General features: G+C 43.6%; 1 protein-coding gene across 1 annotated transcript in view; it reads left to right on the forward strand.

The window, feature by feature from the left end:
• STAB2 (stabilin 2) overlaps positions 1-20,580 on the forward strand; it is a 90,825-nt gene that overhangs the window by 17,807 nt on the left and 52,438 nt on the right. Inside the window, exons 4-5 of the mRNA XM_049626206.1 lie at positions 12,639-12,724; positions 14,055-14,124. Coding sequence (XP_049482163.1) covers positions 12,639-12,724; positions 14,055-14,124 — 156 coding nt within the window. The remainder of the gene's footprint in view (positions 1-12,638; positions 12,725-14,054; positions 14,125-20,580) is intronic.

Here is a 20,580-nt window from a genome sequence, read left to right on the forward strand (position 1 = left end):
GTGTGTTGATTTTATATACTGCAGCTTTGCTGAATTCCTGAATCAATTCTAGCAGTTTTTTGGTGGAATCTCTTGGGTTTGCCATATAGAGTATCATGTCATCACCAAAGAGTGAAAGTTTGACCTCCTGCTGGCCGATTTGGATGCCTTTTATTTCTTTGTGTTGTCTGATTGCAGAGGCTAACACTTCCAATACTATGTTGAATAACAGTGGCGAGAGTGGACATCCCTGTCTTGCTCCTGGCCTTAGGGGGAAAGCTCTCAGTTTTTCCCCATTGAGGATGATATTAGCATTGGGTCATTCATATATGGCTTTTGTGATCTTGAGGTATGATCTTTCTATCCCTACTTTCTTGAGGGCTTTTATCAAGAAAGGATGCTGTATTTTGTCAAATGCTTTTTCTGCCTCTATTGAGAGGATCATATGGTTCTTGTCATTTCTTTTACTGATGTGATGAATCACGTGAATTGTTTTGTGGATATTGAACCAGCCCTGCATCCCAGGTATAAATCCCACTTGGTCGTGGTGAATAATTTTTTTAACGTATTGTTGGATCTGGTTGGCTAATATCTTGTTGAGGATTTTTGCATCCATGTTCATTATGGAAATTGGTCTATAGTTCTCCTTTTTAGTGGGGTCTCTGTCTGGTTTTGGAATCAGGGTAAGGCTGGCTTCATAGAAGGAGTTTGGAAGTTTTCCTTCCATTTCTATTTTTTTGGAACAGCTTCAAGAAATAGGTGTTAACTCTTCCTTAAATGTGTGGTAGAATTCCCCTGGAAAGCCATCTGGCCCTGGACTCTTGTTTTTTGGGAGATTTTTGATTACTAATTTGATTTCCTTACTGGTTATGGATCTGTTCAAATTTTCTATTTCTTCCTGTTTCAGTTTTGGTAGTGTATATATTTCTAGGAATTTGTCCATTTCTTCCAGATTGCTCATTTTATTGGCATCTAATTGCTCATAATATTCTCTTATTGTTGTTTTTATTTCTGCTGTGTTGGTTGTGATTTCTCCTCTTTTATTCTTGATTTTACTCATTTGGGTCCTTTCCTTTTTCTTCTTGATCAAACTGGCTAGTGGTTTATCAATTTTGTTAATTCTTTCAAAGAACCAGCTTCTGGTTTCATTGATCTGTTCTACTGTTTTTTTTTTGTTGTTGTTGTTATTGTTTTCTATATCATTAATTTCTGCTCTAATCTTCATTATTTCCTGTCTTCTGCTGGTTTTAGGTTTTATTTGCTGTTCTTTTTCCAGCTCCTTAAGGCATAAGGTTAGGTTGTGTATCTGAGACCTTTCTTTCTTCTTTAGGAAGGCCTGGATTGCTATATACTTTCCTCTTATGACCACCTTTGCGGCGTCCCAGAGGTTTTGGGTTGTGGTGTTATCATTTTCATTGGCTTCCATATACTTTTTAATTTCCTCTTTAACTTCTTGATTGGCCCATCCATTCTTTAGTAGGATGTTCTTCAGTCTCCAAGTATTTGTTATTTTTCCAATTTTTTTCTTGTGGTTGATTTACAGTTTCATAGCATTGTGGTCTGAAAATATGCACGGTATGATCGCGATCTTTTTGTACTTACTTAGGGCTGATTTGTGTCCCAGTATATGGTCTATTCTGGAGAACATTCCATGTGCACTGGAGAAGAATGTATATTCTGATGCTTTAGGATGAAAAGTTCTGAATATATCTGTTAAGTCCACCTGGTCCAGTGTGTCATTAAAAGCCATTTTTTCCTTGTTCATTTTTGATTAGATGATCTGTCCTTTTCTGTGCGTGGGGTGTTGAAGTCTCCTACTATTATGGTATTACTATCAATGAGTTTATTTATGTTTGTGATTAATTGATTTATATATTTGGGTGCTCCCCTATTTGGCACATAGATGTTTACAATTGTTAGGTCTTCTTGGTGGATAGACCCCTTGATTATGATATAATGCCCTTTTGCATCTCTTGATACAGTCTATTTTAAAGTCTAGATTGTCTGATATAAGTATGGCTACTCCGGCTTTCTTTTGTTGACCATTAGCATGATAGATGGTTCTCCACCCCCTTATTTTCAATCTGAAGGTGTCTTTAGGTTTAAAGTGGGTCTCTTGTAAACAGCTGATAGATGGATCTTGTTTTCTTATCCATTCTGTTACCCTATTTCTTTTGATTGGAGCATTGACTCCATTGACGTTTAGAGTGAGTACTGAAAGATATGAATCTATGGCCATTATGATGCTTGTAAAGTTGGAGTTACTGATGGTGTTCTCTGGTTCTTTCTAATCTTTGTTACTTTTGGTATTTATACATATGTGTGTGTGTGTGTGATGTATGTATATATTCATCTTTTCTCCCCTCAGAGAGTCCCCCTTAAAATTTCTTGCAGGGCTGGATTAATGGTCACAAACTCCTTTAATTTGTGTTTGTCTGGGAAACTTTTTATCTCTCCTTCTATTTTGAATGACAGCCTTGCTGGATAAAGAATTCTTGGCTGCATATTTTTCTGATTCAGCACCCTGAATATATCCCGCCACTCCTTTCCAGCCTGCCAAGTTTCTGTGGATAGGTCTGCTGCAAACCTGATCTGTCTTCCCTTGTAGGTTAGGGACTTTTTTCCCCTTGCTGCTTTCATGATTCTCTCCTTGCCTGAGTATTTTGTGAATTTGACTATGATATGCCTTGTTGATGGTCTGTTTTTGTTGAATCCAATGGGGGTCCTCTGTGCTTCCTGGATTTTGATGTCTGTGTCTTTCCCCAGGTTAGGAAAGTTTTCCACTATGATTTGCTCACATAACCCTTCTACCCCTATTTCTCTCTCTTCCTCCTCTGGGACTCCTATGATTCTGATATTGTTCCTTTTTAATGAATCACTGATTTCTCTAATTTCTTAAATTGTACTCTTTTGCCTTAATCCCCCTCTTTTTTCTGCTTCATTATTATCTATAAGTTTGTCCTCTATATTGCTGATTCTCTGTTCTGCCTCCTTCATCCTTGCTGCCGCTGCATCCATCCGTGATTGCATCTCAGTTATAGCATTTTTAATTTCATTATGGCTATTTTTTACTTCTTTTATCTCTGCAGGAAGGGATTGTAATCTATTTTCGACTCCATCTAGTATTCTTATTATCGTGATTCTAAATTCTGGTTCAGACATCTTGCTTGTATCTGTGTTGGTTAAATCCCTGGCTGTCATTTTTTCGTGCTCTTTTTTTGAGGGGTGAATTACATTGTTTTGTCATTTTGAAGGGAGAGAAGGAATTAATTAGGTAGGAAAATTGAAATTAAAAAATTAAACACACACACACACACACAAATAGAATAGATGATGCTAGATCCTAGGTGTGTTTTGGTCTGGGTGTTGAAAGTGGTTTGACAGATTAGAGAAAAAAAGGGGGAAAGAAAAAAAAAGGAAATCATTTGAGAATTTGAAAAAGTGAATACACTGAAGTAGACTAAAATGAGATGATGGGAGTAAAATAGAATTTGAAAAAAAAATTATACAAAGGTAAAGAATATAGTAGAAAAAATTAAAGAAAAATATTTTTAATAAAAATTAAAAATAAAAATTAATTTTTTCTCTTTCTGTATTCAAGAAAAAGAAACAAAAAAGAGAAAAAAGGAAATCGTTTGAAAATTTGAAAAAGTAAATACGCTGATGTAGACTAAAATAAATGATGGAAATAAAATAGAATTTGAAAAAATTTACACAAACAAAAAATATGGGGAAAAAATTAAAGACAAATATTTTTAATAAAAATTGATAAATAAAAATGAATTTTTTCTTTCTGTACTCAAGAAAAGTAGTGTAAAAGAGAAAAAGAAAGAAAGAAAATTGAATAGATGGACTTGCTAACAAATTGAGATAGGACTGAAATTACTTCGTTTTCCCCTTGAAGTCAGACTATGTAGCTCTTTATAGTTCATAAACTAAGTAGGCAGTGAGACTTGTATTCTTGAAGAAGGAGGTTGGCCCTGTTGGGCGGGGCTAAGTGTAACAGCTCCGTTCTCCAGTAGATGGCGCTGCTAGCACACTGGGGTGGATTATTGCGGCGCTCGGAGGTGCCTAGGAGCATGCGCGGGAGTAGTGAAAAATGGCGCCACCCAGCCACCCAGTCTGTTCTCCCCGATCAGCAATCACGCACCCGTCCTCTGTCTTCAGCTTTCGTCCACTTCCCACTCCTTCACTGTCCGTGACCAAGCCCCAGGCAGTATCTCTCTCCCGAGTTTTGTCTCAGATGCGGCTGTTTTCCCCAGCCCCTTACTTCCGAAGGACTGCGGCTTTGACCGGTCCCGCCCCTCTGCGAGAGGGTCTCACCGAGCAATGGCTGAATGAGCAATGGCCGAATGTCGGCTGCACCCAGGAATGCTTGCTGGACCCTGCTACTGCCGGTGCCCCGAGACTGTGGCCAGGTGCCAGCCCACCCCAGGAAAATTTCGCCAGATAATGTTGCAGCAGCTTTTCAGGGATTATGTTAAATCACAACACCAGGCTTCACCCTTAACGACCTTGTTCCGGCACCAGCGAATGTGGACGTTCTCTGGGGTCTGCTGGCACCAGGTGGCTTCAACAATCTCTACCAAATGTCCTTCCAGCAGTGGAACCGCTTTTCCCCACGTGGCCCGAGAACCTCCCGGACCCCACTCTGCTCCTGGGGATTCGCCCTTCCCACCAGAGCACCGCCAGGTATGGAGCTGCGGAGTTGCAGCCTTCGCGCTCCCCTTGTTCACAGTCTTAATGGAATTTGAACCCTCTCCTTTCTCCCTTTTTAGTTTAGTCCCTGCGGCTGTTTCCCATTTTCCACTTTCTCTCCAGATGCTTTTGGGGAGGGGTGCTTTTCCCGTATTCTCCCTCCCGTCTCCACCTGCAAAAGCACCTCTCTTCCCATGGCTTCTTGCTCCCCAAGTTCACCTCTCCGCGCCACATACCTGCTGAATTCTGTGGTTCAGGTTGTGCAGATTGTTGTGTTAATCCTCCAATCAGTTTTCTAGGTGTGTAGGATGGTTTAGTGTTGGTCTGGCTGTATTTCATGGACGCGAGACACACAAAATCTTCAATGCTGTTCCACCACCTTGGCTCCTCCCCTCTTTTATTCTTAATTTATAAATTTCATACAGGAAAACCCACCCTTTTCAGTATGCAGTTATAGGAATTCTGACAGACCTAGTTTGTATAAAACCACCACAATTAACCTAGAGAAGCTATTCAATTCCCCCCAAATTCCCTTTGCTATCAAGTCCCCCCACCCCTCATCCCCCAAGTCCTGGCAAATACTAATTTGTTTCCTGTGCCTGTAATTTTACCTTCATGTCATACAATTGGAATGATACAGTGTGTGCCTTTTGAGTCTGACTTCTTTCACTTAGCATAATGCATCAAGGTTTGTCTGTGTTGCTGTCCGTGTCCGTAGTTCATTCTTTTCTAATGCTTCATAGGCTGTCGTGACCTGGCTGCAGCCAGTCAATCCATTCACCAGCTGGGAGACATTTGGGTTTGTTTCCAGTCTGGTGCAACTAAGAATAAAGCCGCCATTGTGCGCATGCTCGCACAGGTTTTTATAATAACCTAAGTTTCCATTTCACCTGGCAAAATACCCAGAAGTGGGAGTCCTGGTTGTACAATCAATGCATGTTTCACTTGGTAAGAAACCGCCCGGCTGTTTTCCAATGTGTGTGTATCATTTTGTCATTCCTACCAACGTGTGAGACTTCCATTTTTTAGCGTCCTTGCTAGCAGTGGATAGAATCAGATTTTTGAAAAGCTTTTGCCATTGTGTGAAGCGGCATTTCATATTTTAATCTGCATCTTTTCATATGCGTATTTGGTACTCATCTATCTTTCAAGTTGTTTGCTTTCTTGATTATTGAGAGTTCCTTAAATGTCTGAGATACAAATCCTTCATGTAATACGTGATTTTTAAATATTTCTTTGCAGTCTGTAGCTTGTCTTTTTTCTCTCCTAACACTAAGTTTTGATGAGCAAATGTTCTTAATTTTGGTGAGGTCAAATATATCAATTTTTCTTTTATAGATAGTGTCTTTTGTATCATATTTAGAAATCCTTGCCTAACCTAATATCACAAATATTTTCTTTCATCTTTTCTTCTGGAAGCTTTATAATTTTAGGAATTATGTTTAGGTGTATCATCCATGCAAGTTCATCTTTGTATATGATTTGAGGTACGGATCAAGGTTCGGTTTCTTACATATAAATACCTAATAATTCCAGCATTGTTTCTTGAAAAAACTGTCCTCTCCTCATCGGATTGTCTTTGGACTGTTGTAGAAAAAGCTGACCATCTCTGTATGGGTCTATTTCTGGACTCTCTATTCTGTTCCGGTGATCTGCGTGTACATCCCTTTGCCATACCATGCCATCAAGATTACCATATCATCACACTAAGTAATGAAATCAGGTAGTATAAGTCTTCCAACTTGGTCATTTTCAAAATCGTCTTGGTCATTCTAGCTTCTTTGTTTTTCCAGGTAAAATTTAGAATCATTTTGTGACTATCTACCAAAAAGCCCTGCTAGAATTTTAACTGGAATTACATTGAATCTATAGGTCAGTTTACAGAGAAGGGACTTTTTAAAGTATTGAATCTTTTAAACTATAACCACACTGTATTTCTCCATTTACTTAAGACTTCTTTTATTTTGTTAGTGTTTTATCAATTCATCAATTTTATCCATTTATTTTGTTATTTGTTAGTTTCTTATTGATATTAGCTTGCAGATTTTGCACAATTTTTATTATGTTCATACCTAAGTTCTTCTTGGTTTTTGGTACTATTTTTAACGGTATATTCTTATTTCAATTTCCACCTGTTTCCGACTAGTTTATAGAAATACAATTGATTTTTGTGTATTGATCCTGTATCCTGAGAACTTATTAAATTCATGTATTAGGTCTAATAACTTTGGGGGGATTCTTTTGAATTTTCTCTGTAGACACGTTGTCTAAGAATGGAGACAATTGTATTTCTTCCTTTCCAATATTTATGCACTTTATATCTTTTTCTTATTGCACTTGTGATGTATTATGTTTTGTACATCGTTGGATTCAGTTGGCTACAACTTTTAGAATTTTTTAATTTTTGCCTTAGATTTTTTAAATAACTTGTGTGTCTATGTTCATTAGAGATGTCAGTCTGTACTTATGATGTATTTGTCAGGCTTGGGAATCAAACTAAGAATGTTCTGTGTATATATGGAGCTGGGAAATATTCTCCCTTCTTCTTTTTCTTAGAAGAGTTTTTGTATAATTTGTATGATTTCTTCCTTAAATGTGAAGTAGCATCCACCAGTGAAGCCAGCTGGCATGGAGTTTTCTTTGTAGGAAGGATTTTAACTTCAAATTCACCTTCTCAAATAGATAAAAAGATTCAGATCTGACCCTTTTGAATAAGAAAGGGAACCAAGAGAGATTAGATTAGAAAAGTCTTAGACCATGTGTAGTTCCAAGAACATTTGGTAAAGCTGATGGGGAGCACTCCAGCCAAAGTCACCCAACAGAGGAGTCCTCCGTTTTGCAGGAATGGACCTGCCCTGGTATCGCTGCCATGCACAGGCATGGACCAGAAGCAGTGGCGGGAGGTGTGGCCTCATGAACAGGACGGTTACTCGCTGGGAAATTACGCTCCCACAGGGTACATCTGAGAGGTATACGTTCATAGCGACTCTAGCCGGAGAGGAGGGCCTCGGGAAGCTGCCTTTATAACAACGACCCCCCCATCCCCCAGGTGATTAGAAACAGCGGGTCCAGTGAATCACTCTCAGAGGAACACCTGCTTAAATTTTTAAAAAGAAAGGCTGGGCGTCTGAGTGGCTCAGTCAGTTAAGTGTCTTGACTCTTCTGCTCAGGTCACAATCTCACAGTTTCGTGGGTTCAAGTGCCCTGTGAGGTTCTGTGGGCTCACCTTGCAAAGCCTGCTTGGGATTCTCTATCCCCCTCTCTCTCTGCCCCTCTCCTGCTCACATTCTTTCTCAAAATAAATTTTTTAAAAAATTTAATAAGTGAAAAGAAGGGCTTGCTAACTGTCTCCTAAAGAAAAAGGAAGCCCAGACTTCTTGGACACAGCATCACAGTCTTGGGAACTGAGATGAGAGAAGCAGCCTACTCTGGCATCAGCCTTTGGCCTGTAGTTATATTCTCAGAAAATGGCTCTGCCCTGTTTTCTGCTCTATGTTTTTTTAATGTTTACTTATTTATCTTGAGAGAGACAGTGAGAGAGAATGAGAAAGGAACAGAGAGAAAGGGAGAAAGAGGATCCCAAGCAGGCTCCCCACTGTCAGCACAGGCTTGATCTCACGAACTGTGGGATCATGACCTGAGCCAAAATCAAGAGTCAGACCTTAACCAACTGAGCCATGCAGGTGCCCCACTGCTCTATATATTATCACAAGGCAAGGGCCGAGCAGAAGGGACACCCAGAGGATGGAAGAGTCGTATCTGCCTCAGAGGAGGGTCCCAGAGAGTGTGTTTGAATGGGGGGAAAGGTACAGGCAAGGTGAGGAGGGAAGGGCATGCCTGGGTCGTGGGAGGGACAGAAAGAACGGGAGATGGGAGAGGAGGTGGCTCATTGCAGGGAGGAAGCTAACGAGCAGAATGCGAGCGCGGGAGACTGGGATTCTGTCGTCATTGCCCGCAGATTAAAAATGCCTTGGAGAGAGAGCATGTTTGCAAGGCAGCACTGAGTACTGAGTCCCAGGGCTGAGGATACCCTGTGTGCTTCCAAGCCAGCCCAGAGGGCAAGCTACGGGTCACTCAGCACCTTGCACGCCTAGCCATAGGGAGAGGCACAGGGGCCACAAGAGGGAGACTGGCAGAACTGGTCCAGAATCTTCCTGGTCCTGCCCAGAGATGCGCCCGGTTCCCAAAACACTACCTCAGCCCCAGAAGGGCCTAATATCGAAAGGAAACGTTAGAAGAGCTATTTGATGGTCAACAATCTATGGAGACGCTCTCCCAGCACCCCTTGCTCGGCATCGTGAACGCAAGTGGGTTTCAGATGAACTTCGAAGTGTATGCCTGGCACCTGCTTGGTTAGGCCTTCAGCCTTCCTCTTCATCCCCAACCCCCACCGCTCTTTTTAGGATAAAGACACAATCTTTAACAAGGCTCTTCTTTAATAATGTTGCCCCCTATTGAGACCAAATCTAAGTCAGCTGGGCCTTTGAGGGTTAGGTTTTTTTGGTGACTGCCAGTAGGTGGATTGAGGAAATTTTCCCCCCTCCCCCGCCCCGCATTAGCCTTATCCCAGTTTGTAAACCAGTGTTTACCTGATGGTCTGTTAATCCCTGACTCTCTCCCCACCAGACTGGTAGGACCATGGAAATAAGGGACCGAGTCCTGATTCAAATGGGTACCCAGTGATTTAGTCCCTGAGTATTGTTACCTGTCATAGTGCTAATCTGAACGAACAGAAACTGGAGAGGATGGGGAGCATCCTAAATAATAACCACCATTTATTGAGCACCTAATATTTCCATCCCTACTGCAACCTGCCAGGAAGACACTTGAATGGAATCTCAGAGCCATGCATTGACTTTCCCAAAAGGGTACAGCTAGCAAAGAGTCGTACTGGGGCTCAAACCCAGGAGGTTTTGACCGCAGTGTCCAGGCTTTTTCATGACACTATTGAATCTCGTGTAGCCCGTGCCCCAGCTGGTGAAAGCAGCCCAAACCAACATATTCGTTTTCAAGGTGATTTATAAATATTTGCTACATGTCCGTGTGTTCTCTTTTGCTCACTCCATGAACATTTCTGTTCTCTGTGCTGTGACGCTGGTACACAGCAGTGCTTGATGAGTACACAGGATAGTGACGGATGGTACAAGTGCAGTAGACTCTGGGGCACCTGCCAGGGTTTGAAGCCTGGCTCTGACCCTGTAGTGGGAAGGAAGACCACAGACGCAAAATGTATAAGCTAGACTCTGTAGGTTACCAGTATTCTGCATGCAGGAAAGAGACAGGGGAGCCAGAGAGAACACCAGCCACAGGTGTGAAACTATACTCTCTCATCTCCCTGTACCTACAAGTACCACTGCTCTTTTAGGTTTTAAGTTTATTTATTTAGAGAGAGAGAGAGAGAGAGAGAGAGGGGCGCCTGGGTGGCTCAGTCGGTTGAGCGGCCGACTTCGGCTCAGGTCATGATCTCGAGGTCTGTGAGTTCGAGCCCCGCGTCGGGCTCTGTGCTGACAGCTCAGAGCCTGGAACCTGTTTCAGATTCTGTGTCTCCCTCTCTCTGACCCTCCCCTGTTCATGCTTTGTCTCTCTCTGTCTCAAAAATAAATAAACGTTAAAAAAAATTTTTTTAAATAAATAAATAAACTAGAGAGATAGAGGGTGGGGGAGGGGCAGAGAGAGGGAGATAGAATCCCAAGCAGGCTCCGCACTGTCAGCATGGAGCCCGATGCGGGGCTCAAACCCATTAACTGTGAGATCATGACTGGAGCTGAAATCAAGAGTCTGACGCTTCACCGAATGAGCCACCCAGGCACCCCTATAAATGTTCCTTTAAAGAACTAACCTAGTGATTCAAATGAGCCATCAGGGTCTCTTCGGGAGAACTGTTTCTCTCAGTAGATAAAAGTCTCTTTCCAAGAACCGTTTTTCATTTTCTATGGATGCTGATTTCTTGGAAGATACATGGCAGAGCGAGGTTGTGGGCTTTGTCAGTCGGGGTTGGAGAGGAGGGAGGGCTGGAAAGTGGACACTTCAGGTGCAGGAGGGGTGAGTCCCTCATTATCCCTTCCTTACCAGCTGGGTAACTCTAGGCAAGCCACTCTACTACCCTGTGCCTCAGTTTCTTGATCTAGAAAACAGGGCAAAAGATAGGACTTAACCTCAGGGGATTACTTTGACCAGTAAATACGTGCATCCTTTATTATTATCTAGAACCCCATGTCATTTGCTATTTTGTGGAAAGCATTTGTCCTGCCAACTTTAATTTGGGATAATATTTGATTCTGCCTCATTCACACAAACACATTTCATGACCATTGCATGATTTCTGCTCGGTGTTGGCTGGTCCAGACCACTTATTTTAATGGTCAGACTCACCCAAACAGACGTGAAATCCATGCTGACTTAGCACTCAAGGTGCAGAACAATGGCAAGTATAAAAAGAAAAAGAGGGGCGCCTGGTGGCTCAGTCAGGTAAACGTTCGTCTCTCGGTTTCGGCTCAGGTCATGATCTCATGGTTTGTGAGTTTGAGCCCCACATCAGGATCCACGCTGACAGAGTGGAGCCTGCTTGGGATTCTCTCTCCCCTCTCTCTCTGCCCCTATCCCACTTGAGCGCTCTCTCTCTCTCTCTCTCAAACTTAAAAATATGAAAGAAAGAAAGAAAGAAAGAAAGAAAGAGCTTTTCTACCTCATTACAGCAGTACCTTCTGTCACTTCCCATTACTTTAAATCCTCTATTTGATTTTGGGCATTGCAATATCTGACTTTCTAGCTAAATGTCCCTCCCCACCAACATGTAATATAATGCTTGGCACATAGTAGGTATTCCCTGAATGATTAGTCAATGACTGAAATCCTCTAATGTCTAGAAAAGCTCCAATTCAGGTCTAGTATAGCCCAAAAGTGCAAAATCCATGCTTGTTTGGAATTAGCTTGTGAGTGAAATCAGAATTCTTTTGCTATATGAAGCATTTCCTTAATTGGCACCAACCTCCTATTAACCCTCATCAACCACCACTTCTCCCAAACCCCAACTACCAAGTTCCAGCCCCAATAAACTTTATATTATTCCCAGAACAGGTTGTGCCCTTTTACAACCCTGAAGCTTGGTACTTGCTGTTTTCTGTTTCTGAAATGCCCTTCAGAAGGTCATTTAAGCATGGCCAACTCCTACTAAACCTTCAAAACCCCAGCTTGAATGATTCCTCTTCAAGGACATCTCCCAGACTTCTCAAGGCAGGATCGATAGCTCTCATCTCTGGGCTCCCTCAGTGTCCTGTGTAGAGCACTGAGTAAGAGGCCTGGCTTTAGAGTCCTGCTGAGGGCTGAACTAAAGTCCCAGCTTTGCAACTTATAAAGTGTGAAACCTGGGGCAAGGTACATGGCCTCTCCGAACTTCAGTCTCTTCATCTGCTAGTCAGCACCAAGAGCACCACCTGAAGGTTTCAGTGGGAATAATTTAATTAAAAAATTATAAAGTATTGGGGCACCTGGGTGGCTCAGTCGGTTAAGCGTCTGACTTCAGCTTCAGGTCATGATCTCACGGTTCATGGTTTCGAGCCCCACATCGAGCTCTGTTGCTGACAGCTCAGAGCCCTGAGCCTGCTTCAGATTCTGTGTCTCCCTCTCTGCCCCTTCCCTGCTTGCACTGTCTCTCTCTCTCTCTCTCTCAAAAATAAATAAACATTAAAAAAAGAAAATTATAAAGTACAAAAATTAAAAAGCCTAAAGGATAGCAAATGCTCAAGAAATAGTAGATAGTCCAATGCCTTCTATCACAGCACCTGACTATATTGTGATTCATACTCCTTTGTGTGAGACTGGATGATGCCAACAGGAGTTTTAATTATTCCTTATCTCTGGCCACTAGCACAGGACCTGGCACACAGTAAGTGCTTACTGCTTCCATGCAGAATGCTTCTTGCAGTCACAAACAAGTGAATCTGAGACCTTTCATTCCCTAGAGTGCCCAGGAGGCGCCCAGTCCCCCTGCAACGGCAGGGGCAGTTGTGCAGAAGGCATGAAAGGAAACGGAAGCTGCTCCTGCCAGGTAAGGTCAGAGACGTGGTCTCCTCCCCCTTCTCCTTTCCTGTGGTCCCTCCTTGAACACCTGTACAACAAGTGGGGTCTCTAAGAAATAGCAAGGTTCATGAAAAGAGTATACTATCAGCAATAAAATGACCTCTTAGGAGCTGGAGACCTTTGAGAGAAGTCAGTTCACTGCTCGGCCTTAAGTGCATCCATCTATAAAATGGGTTTGAAAAACACACCTATGTAATTACATCTGTTGAAAAAGTGAAGTGAGATCATCTATGTGAAAATATTTTGTGGGCCTCTACAGAGCTGTATAAATTACTGTCTTTGTTCCTGTTAATAATCACCACTATTGGGGCGCCTGGGTGGGTGGCTCAGTCGGTTAACCGTCTGACTTTGGCTCAGGTCATGATCTCACGGTTCATGGGTTTGAGATCTGCATCCAGCTCTGTGCTGACAGCTCAGAGCCTGGAGCCTGCTTCAGATTCTGTGTGTGTGTGTGTCTCTCTCTGCCCCTCCCCTGCTCATGATATCTCTCTCTCTCTCTCTCTAAAAAATAAAATAAACATTAAAAAAAATTAAAAAAACAATAATCACCACTATTGGCAAACTACTCTGTGGTCACTGGGTCTAAGAGAAGAAAGTCTTTTGTTGTCCCATGAAAGTGACATGCTGTGAACTGCAAGCCTTAGATAATTTAAATACAAAGAAATTCCTCCGAAAGGGATGGACCTCAACTGTCTTCAGAAATGCAAAACTTGAGGTGCCTAAGTGGCTCAGTCTGTAAAGCGGTAAAGTGCCTGACTCTTGATTTCATCTCAGGTCATGATCTCACAGTTCGTGAGTTCGAGCCCCGTATCAGGCTCTGCCCTCTCAGCACAGAGCCTGCTTGAGATTCTCTTCCTCCCTCTCTGCCTCTTCCCCACTCATGCACATGCTCTCTCTCTCTCTTTCTCTCTGTCTCTGTCAAAAATAAATAAATCAATAAACCAAAAAAATACAAGAAAAGAAATGCAAAATTAAGAGAGTTTTCATTTCACTCTTGAGTGAAATTAACGATGAGGCTGTTGGCACTTACCCTCTGGTTGTATCTCTGGGCTAACAAAGCAGTTCCCTTCGGAAGCTCTCCAGACTCTTAGTGAAAAGTGATGCAGGGATTAGTCTTCACGTTATAACATAAAACCAGCAAAGAATAAAGGCAGAAATAGAAAGAAGGAGCTTCAGGAAAGCACAGATGGAAGATACAGTCGAGAAACAGATGTTGACCAGAGCATCAGTGAGAGATCCAGGGCTTCCTGGGACATAGATCACTTGGGTCTCACGCCATCTGCCTGGGTGTTCTGCAGGACGGGTTTGGGGGAGCGGCCTGTGAAACCTGCACGGATGACAATGTATTTGGACCCAGCTGCTCAGCAGGTATGTCTGATTTTTGTGTAATCAAATGCATTTGTAAAGGCTGAAGGTCAAACATGGCTTATGCAGCTGAAGGATATGTCAGGTGGCCTCAGAGAGGCTATTCTTAGGGAGGACTGGGGGGAAGCATCAAACAGTTATGCAGAACTAAGTCTACACAGGCAACACTAAGAGTGGACAAAAATGCAGTCTTTGAAAAGAGAGACAGTGTTTCCTGTGGTTTTCGGGGACCCCTCGCCAGAGATGCCTTCTGGCAAACTTGGCAACATACGGTTTCCTCTCTCCAGGTTCCAGGATCCAACAGCTACCTGTTGCTTGCCCTGGAGGTCTTTCTGGGTCCTGGTCTCAGCACAGACCTTCTCCCCAGGAGCCTCTTCTTCCACAATGGGCCTCACCACACTCTGTCCCTTCCTTTTGGGGAATTCTCAAATACCTGAGGTGATCGAGGATTGTGGGCTCCATCTTGCAGATTAAACAAACAAACAAACATAACTGATGCTGGCTTGTCCACTCTCTTGGTCCCCACCCCCCCGGAAGTGGACTCTGAGACAAGGTAGCAGATTTGTCAGGTGACCCCAGAAACACTAAGAAAATGGCATGGGGGAAACAAAGGGTGTGTCCCATCAAGCCAGACAAGTGTGGATGCTTAGAGATTAATGCCCTGGGGAACAGGGGCGTCAGTGTAGAATAGTCATCTGAGAGTCATCCCACCAGAGGGGAGCGGGAACCGCAGCATGGTAGGCAGACTGATGGCTTCCGCAAAGTGTCCATATCTGATCCCTTGGACCAAGGAATGTGTTACCTTACATGACAAGGGGACTTATGTTTGCAGAAATAGAGAGATTTTCCTGGATTTTCCGGGCGGGCCCACTGTACACAAAGGTCCTTAAATGTGGAGGAAGAACACAGAAGGTATAGTGTCAGCATGAGGAGAAGTGAGAAAAACTCCACCAGCCTTTGCTGGCTTTGAACATGAAAGGGGGCCATAAGCCAAGCAACGTGGGCGGCCTCTAGAAGCCAGGAAAGACAAGATAACAAACTGATTCCAGCATGGGGCACCTGGGTGGCTCAGTCGGTTACATGTCTGACTCTTGATTTCAGCTCAGGTCGTGATCTCAGGGTTGTGAGATCAAGCCTCAAGTCAGGTTCCAAGCTCAGCACAGAGCCTGCTTGGGATTCTCTCTCTCCCTCTCTCTCTCTCTGTCCTCCTCCACTTGCTGTCTCGAAAACAAACAAACAAACAAACAAACCAAAAAAAAAAAAAAAAGCCAGCCCCCAATGGGCATTTGGGCAGAGCAGCCTTCCTCGGAAGGGCTCACAGGCCTTACTGGAAGTTGGCCGCAATGCACAGAATTAGTAAGGCTTAGAGAACGTGGGCATGGAAGGGACCATGTCTGCCGGATTCAGAGCCTCTCAAAAAGGATATGTCATGTAGCCTTTCTCCAACACCACCTTGGTTCTGGCCTTTATGGAACAGTCAAATTTAGTAGGCACGGCTTTGATTCAAATATTTTTTGCAAGAAAACTTATGCACATACATAGACATCTCATCCCCATACATTTGCACTGTGTAATAACTTTGACCTGAAGCAGCAGAGGTATTGTCTCCTTCTAATCCATGGTTCCTTGAAGGCAGGACTTGTCTTTATCTCCAGTACCTCCCACAGTGCTGCCTGATGAGTAATTGAAGGATTGTATAAACGAGTGAATGAATGAATGAATGAATGATCTAATTCACTCCAACCACGTTGTCCTGACCCACAAACTTGATTTTGAGAGGCAGCATGTAGAGATCATTAGAGCCTTGGCTTTACACTCAGACTGGCTTCAGCCTAGGGCTTCTAATTGTGAGAACTTTAAGTTTCCTAAGCACATTCTCTGTCTTTGTCTTCATCTGTAAAAATAGAAACAATACTGTCTCCTTCAGTGTTGTTATGAGGATTTAGTGAGATAATCAGTGCACAATATATGTTAGCAATTATTAATACCTATTATTTCCTAGTGGCCCCCAATCTTATGTTTTTGTTCACCGACCACTCCATAGATTATTTCATAAAGTGTTGGCAAAAACGAATTTAAAACAGACGTTGGTATTCAGTGTGTTTTTAACATTATATATTATATTAAGGGAAATGTCTCCCAAATTGGCCCTTCCTTAACATAATACTAGGATCTGAATCACATATTTTAAATAAATATTGAAATGGAAAGAAAAAAAATAGCATCCAACACTGTTTACTTAACCAAGAAAGCCAAGTATGGTTTGGGGGTGAAAATTTGGAAAGAAGATGAGTCCATGGTGCCTCCAAGAGTTGGTGCTGGTTGCTGATACAAGGAAATTCTAAACACTTCTAAAGAAAGTGTCCTGCCTTCACACCTGTTTGTGCCGTGGAGGGAGGGAGGGCAAATGAGCAGGAGAAACAAAGGGAGGTGGATCAGGAACCTAACCTGACGTTCAGGGAAAAAAAGTCCAAGCTCTAGGTTCCAATCAATAGAACTTTGGAGATGATGGAATGTCCTGAATCTGCACCATCCAAGCAGGCGTCGGACATACGTGGCCACTGAGCACCTGAAATACAGCTAGTGCAACAAAGAACTGAGTTTTAAATCTTAGTTCATGTCATTTAATTGAGATTTGAATAGCTATGGGCTGCCTGGGGGACTCAGTTGGTTGAGCATCAGACTTTAGCTCAGGTCATGATCTCCTAATTTGTGAGCAAGCCTGAATCAGGCTTGCCGCTGCCAGCCCAGAGCCCACTTCACATCCTCTGTCCCCCTGTCTCTCTGCCCCTCTCCCCCTCCTTCTCAAAATAAATAAATATTTAAATATGTATACATATGTGCATTATATATATATATATATATATATAACACACATACATATTATATAAAGAAAAATAAATAAATTTAGATAGCCGCATATGCCACACGTGGCTAGTCTCCACCATATTGTATGGTGCAGCTCCAGAACATAATGGTTAAGAGATCAGGCTTTGAAATCAGACTGTCATGAGTTTGAAACCACCCCAAGCTGCTTTGTGACTCAGGGCAAGCTATTTAACCTCCCAAAGCCTTCTTCATCTATAAAACAGGAATAATAACACCTGCCTGTGGGACTGACAGTGTAGCAAAGCCTTAAGCAGCAGGTCACAAACACTCACTCAATGGAAGCACATAGGCAGTGAGGACAAAATCAGTCCAACGATAAGCAAGCCATGGATGGACAGATGGATGGATGGATGGATGGATGGATGGGTGGGTGGATGGATGGATGGGTGGGTGGGTGGGTGGGTGGATGGCTCAGTGATGGCTGGTCCTTTTCCATTAACCAGGACAAGAGCAACTTACAAACTTTCTCAGCTGGGCCTCCACTGGGTGCCAGTGTTGTTTCATCCAGTGAGGCACTGGTCCCATAGCGGTGGCAGCTCTGTCTGTAAGTAGGACAGCTCTATTAGCCACAGTTTATTTTTAACACTGACTTTAACCTGCTGCCAGAACCCTCTCCTATCCTGCTGTTGATTAGTTTAGAAATGATTTAGAGTCACATCAGCCGAGGATTTTTATCCCTGCTGCCAATGCCCTAGGCTGCTCTGTGCCTCTCTCCTGGTTAGGGCAGATTGCAAAGTCCACTTTCTCCAACATAACCCTCAGATCATTCCCACAGCTGTGTCACGTTCATAGCAGCAGCTAGAATTTGTGGAGCACCTGCTATGCACCAGACAGTGTGCAAAGTTTGACCTGCGATGGTCTCTCTGGATTCCCACAACTGTGCGAGCTGGGTTCCTCATTTTATGGAGAAAGAAGCAGGTTTCTCAAGGTCAAGCAGCTATTTCAGGGACAGAAGCAGAATTTGGCTCCAAGTAGCTGACTCCAGAGCCTGGGTGCCCAAACACGGCACTGTTCTGCCCCTGGTGAGATCTACCACGCATTAGACCCCTGACAATGATATTCTAAAGAGGAGACAGATTCGCCAAGGGGCTGGAAATGCAGGTGACAATTGTGATCTGTAACAGGATGCTACAGGAACACGGGAGAGCTAGCAGCTCACTCTGCCAAGTGGCATAGCACTGAGGGCTTCAGGCACAGTCCCTCTGACCCAAATGGCCAGAACTTCGACACCTTTAAAGTCACACACCCCAAGTTTTTTCATGTCTCTAAAGATTTGCTGACACCAGTTCAAAAAATTCCAAGGACTCTTTAAAAGACATATCAGAATCCCTCCACCACCCACTTCTCCTTCCCAGGGACACTTTCTTGGCAATGGCTGGTGACCCTGCAATGTGTATCAGACATTCCCCAAGGCTGTCCTTGCCTGGTCAGTTAATCCAGTACAGAGTCTATACCAGAAGACAGGACACAGGGAAAAGCTCACAGCATGTAGCCCAGAGGGAAGCTTAGTGACAAGGACAGCTTTAGCAGTTAGCATCTAAGTTGGGAGCCTGGGCTGAGTTACATTCAACTCCGCCTTCTGCCTCCTCGCCCTCTTCCACTGGCTACATGACACTCAAGACCTTGAACCTCTTAGTCCGGCTTCCCCACTGCACTGTGAGTCCTTGAGTTTAGGTATTGTGAACTACTCATATTCATATATCCAGTAACTCCTACGGTGACTGCCTCTAGGTAGGAGCTGGGTAGATAGTTTTGTTTTGTTTTGTTTTTTAAATGAAAGAGATGACTTTTTTTTTAAATGTTTATTTATTTTGAGAGAGAGGTCGGGAGGGGCAGAGGGAGAGGGACAGAGAGACTCCCAGGCAAGCTCCATGCTGTCAGCACAGAGCCCAACGTGGGGCTCGAATTCACGAACCGTGAGATTATGACCTGAGCCAACATCAAGAGTCGGATGCTTAACCGACTGAGCCACCCAGGTGCCCCTGGGTAGATATTTTGTAATTGAATTGAGCCTTCTCTACTGAGACATAGTACACCTCCCTCCACACCCCAGTTACCCCCGTGACCAATTTGACTTCTCTCTGGAACTCCTCTTCCAACAGCTACAGCCGTAGGTGAACATCAAAGTGCTCTGTTAAAATAGAAAGGATGGCAAATCAGTTTTTGAAGTGAGGATGACGATTCCAAATCCGATTCAAAAGTTCACATTATCTGAATGGATAGTTGAGCTAGGTGTCTCCCATTTTTCATACGTAATTCAGAGTTGATGAGCCCCACCTCACAGGGTATGGCTGGCATCAGATGAGATAATGCTTGTAAAGCAAGTGGCAAAATGCCTGATGGGTAGTAAGTGCTCAACAGAGGGAAGTGCAGGGCCCGTTCTACAGTGAGCTGAGGGAGGGACATGCCTCAGGTGCCAAATTTAAATAGGCATCAAAAACTCAGTAATCAAGGGGCACCAGGGTGGCTCAGTCGGTTAAATGTCTAACTCTTGGTTTTGGCTCAGGTCATGATCTCACAGTTCGTGGGTTTGAGGCCCATGTTGGGCTCTGCACTGCCAGTGTGGAGCCTGCTTGGGATTCTCTGTCCCTCTCTCTGCCCCTTTCCTGCTCATGCTCTATCTCTGTCGACATAAATAAATAAACTTTAAAAATAAAATAAAATTATTGAATAAAACATCAAAATACCAAAGAAAGGCAGGATCCAGCTCTGCACTTGAGCTACCCTGTCTCATTCTCCCCACCTTCTGCCCTGCCTCCCCCTTCTCTCCCTATATCCTGTCTCCCCTCCTCACCTGAATCCTGGTCCCGCAGGATGTTGTCTTTGTTGATAATCTAGTTGTACAGTTATTAGTATGGTTATAAAGCACCCACAAAAAATGTTGTAGGTAAATACAGAGAGGGGGTGAGGGCTTCCAAGGGATTCCCGTCTAATAGAAGAAAAAATATGCACACACTGAGAAAGAAAAAGCAGCCCTGACAGCTGTTGGTGGTCAGCCCTTTTTGCTCCCAGCTAGGCTGTGGTGCTGCCCCACTGAGCACAGACAATTTCACGGAATATCACCATCGATGACTTGCTATATCCATGCTGGAACAAGACACAGAAACTAAGCCACTGCGAAATCACATCTGGACAGAGAAATGAACAATGACAATGGGCAACAATAAAAATAACCTGATAGCTGCCTCTCCTGGTCACCGTGAGTCGGGGAGCTGCTCACCCTTCAAGACCAACCAAAGCCCCCACCTCCATGGTGCCACTCAGTGGTCCCAGTGCAGAATCTGCTTCTCGGGGCTCCAACAGCACCTTCTTTGTACCTTGTCCCCTACCACACCCTACTGTAACTACCAACTTTAAACCTGGTCCACTATCACACCAGACTGTCTATGCCTGAGAGCCTACTACCACCATTGGTCAAGCAAAGTCAGCAGCAAGGGTCAGCAGTCGTGACAGAAGCAGCAGAGCCACTCGGGGATTTCCGTTGGCATGCAAAAAGAGAGCACGTTGGAGGCCAAGTCATGGAGGTGTGAGATGCAGGAGGCATGTCTCTCCTAGGCCAGCCCACCCATC

The sequence above is a fragment of the Panthera uncia genome, chromosome B4 (assembly GCF_023721935.1).
Source record: "Panthera uncia isolate 11264 chromosome B4, Puncia_PCG_1.0, whole genome shotgun sequence".
Taxonomy (NCBI): domain Eukaryota; kingdom Metazoa; phylum Chordata; class Mammalia; order Carnivora; family Felidae; genus Panthera; species Panthera uncia.